Source organism: Halyomorpha halys, unplaced genomic scaffold (assembly GCF_000696795.3).
Source record: "Halyomorpha halys isolate HHAL.00 unplaced genomic scaffold, Hhal_1.1 Scaffold211.1, whole genome shotgun sequence".
In the NCBI taxonomy this organism is placed as follows: domain Eukaryota; kingdom Metazoa; phylum Arthropoda; class Insecta; order Hemiptera; family Pentatomidae; genus Halyomorpha; species Halyomorpha halys.
The window spans coordinates 308,350-311,080 of NW_027105462.1; the positions used below are offsets into that span (position 1 = coordinate 308,350).

General features: G+C 31.4%; 1 protein-coding gene across 2 annotated transcripts in view; it reads left to right on the forward strand.

The window, feature by feature from the left end:
* LOC106679622 (myelin regulatory factor) overlaps positions 1 to 2,523 on the forward strand; it is a 124,685-nt gene extending 122,162 nt beyond the window's left edge. For both annotated transcript variants that reach the window (XM_067051499.1, XM_067051493.1), the window contains exons 23-24: positions 577 to 736; positions 2,267 to 2,523. In XM_067051499.1, coding sequence (XP_066907600.1) covers positions 577 to 736; positions 2,267 to 2,377 — 271 coding nt within the window. In that variant the 3' untranslated portion in view covers positions 2,378 to 2,523. The remainder of the gene's footprint in view (positions 1 to 576; positions 737 to 2,266) is intronic.
* Positions 2,524 to 2,731: the final 208 nt, after the last annotated feature.

A 2,731-nucleotide genomic window follows, 5' to 3' on the forward strand; every position in this document is an offset into this window, starting at 1 on the left:
ATATTATCTTAATAAAAGATAAAAGTAAAGTTAATAAGAAAAACAATGACATTTATTAATTTAACAAAATAAATAATTGACTTCTAATGGGAGAAAAAAAAGAAAGTGAAATTAAGATAAAATAAAATTTTAGAGTGACAACAGAACTGATAAACATAGAATTTATAATAGGATGTCCTTGCAGCCTGGGCTTCAGTCTTCAGGTTGTGGTTGGGTTACCCAAGTTGTAGGTCACTGCTCCTTTAACTGTTGGTAACTGGGAGTGGAACTTCATGAACCTTTTTTTGACCTAGATAAAGGCCTGAAATTTAGGCCACAATGTTAGTGCAAATAAAATTAAATAAGTTTCACTTAATTATGTTTATTACTACTCCGGGAATTGCATATTCTCCTCTTCTAGGATATACAGTTGACAATAAAACATATAGTTATTCTTTTTACCTACTTTTAGTTTTGTTCTATGAATTCGACCCTATAAATCTAAATTACCATTAATTTATTATTTATTATTTTTAGTACTGTGCTAATAATTTTAACTGCCTAATTGAAGTATAATTTATTTTTTTCTCCCTCTAGGTTGGAAGGTATGGGAGATGAGAGCGTGGTGAGGTGTCGCCAGTACCTAGACAGCTGTTCTGCCGATAAGGAAATGCAACAGAGCTCTGTATTCCTTCTCAATATAGCACATCTTAGCCAGGCGGTTATTGTTTACCGACTAGCTTCTTCTGATAGTACGGTAAATCTAATAATTATATTTTGACTCCTATATTCCAGATCTTTAAGTATGAAATCATTTTTAGGAATAAATAAATCAAGATCCTATAAATCCTGACAAATTTAAATAAAACATTAAATACGCTGTTCAAAACAAGGAAGATGGCCGTTCGCGTCCTTCCGAAGTGTTCTTTGAATTGTTTGTGTTGAGATAGATTCTGATTCAATATATGAAAAAATGTTTACCATCTTATATTGGGTTGTAAAATAAGTTCATAGCGTTTTTCAATATTTAAATTTAATCCTCTCTGTGCTTACTTGGTCAATAATATTTAAATATTCTAAAAGAAGACTAGTTAAGGTGCTTTTATGCATCAGTATCAACCGAGATTCCTTATCTTTACGTGGTATTTTGCTTGTTCAAAATGGAAGAGAAAAAAATTCATTTTCATCATTTAATGATTTTTTTTTACTTCTGAAAAGGAAATTCCACTGCACAGACGGTCTATAAAATTTGCAGTAGTGTGTATGGCGATGATGCCTTAGAAGAAAGCACGGTCCGTTGGTATAGATGCAAAGCGCTTGGGACGTCCTTCAACTGTTGATGACCAAATTCAAGCATTGGTCACAGACGACCCTCACTCTATGACACGGGATATCGCAGAAACGCTTAACATATATTATGCAAGTGTCTCATAATCGCAAAGGCATTGTTTTCCACCACGATAATGCTTGTCCTCAATATGTCTTTGTAGATCTGGCAGAAACTATTGGATTTTGGCTGGGATGTGATCCCCCACCCACCCTATTCACCAGACCTTGCATCAATAAAATTTCACTTATATCGGGCCCTTCAAAACTCTCTTTACGGGAAACACTTTAATTTGCTCGATGACTGCAAAACACATAGGTGTTCATTGCACAATAATCCGAGAATTTTTGGGAGGACAGAATTTAAAAGATACCTGAAAGATGGCAACATGTAATAGATCAAAATGGGTTATATATAATTGATTCGAAAGATTTACAAGAATCTGAAGTTTTTATTTAAATCACCAGTAAAAAACGCTACGAACTTATTTTTCAACCCAATGAAATAAACACTTTTTTTAGCTATTAAGTATTTTAAAACTAATATTCATGCTTGAACAAAGGTGTTTATTTTTTAAGATGGGAAATTATTTCAGATTGTTGATCCTGAAGAAAGAATAAAAGCTCCAAAATGTTAATAAAAAAAAATTGTTAATAGATAGGAGTTTTCATGAAAATATCTAATTCATCACTTTTACGCTCTTAGATTAGCTTTACCTTATCTGTATCTTTTTATTTTAGCACTGATGAAGACCTGCTATGTGGGTCGAAAAGTAGGCTATTAATAAATAATTAAAACCATATCTTGATTGTTTTTCTTTACCATTACAAGAACCATCTCTTTCTGATACACGGAAGATTTTCAATTTCCACTTAATTTTTAAAAATATGCCATCATCACTTTTACTCATACTTTATTTATTTTAAAATTTAATATTTTATCCACTGTTTGCTTTTTCAGGATGTTTGCAATTGGGACAGCACTGGGCTCGGAACAGACTTCATAGAATTCAACCTCATAGTCTACAGAGATTGTTCCCACCAACAGACGTATACTAAACATCAAAACTAAGCTATCTGCCTCGTAAGGGTTCATCATCATTGTGTTTCCTTTATTTCATCATTTATAATTGTCTTTCATGTTTTCTAAATTGCCATAAAATTAGTCTGATTATTTTAAGTTCTCGTGACCGTTAGTGCATGTTACATGTTTTGTTTCCCTCGATATTTATTTTTTCCTATATCTGAGGTATTTCAAGTGATTTGTTTTCTATAAAACATTTTGGATGAAATAAATATTTAGTTTTTTTTTTTTGTTATAATAGCATTAATTCGAAATCGATTAATACTCATTAAGAACTTCTCTAACGACTTAGTATATTTACACATGCATTTGTTTTTATATTGATTTTTTTTTTTTTAATTT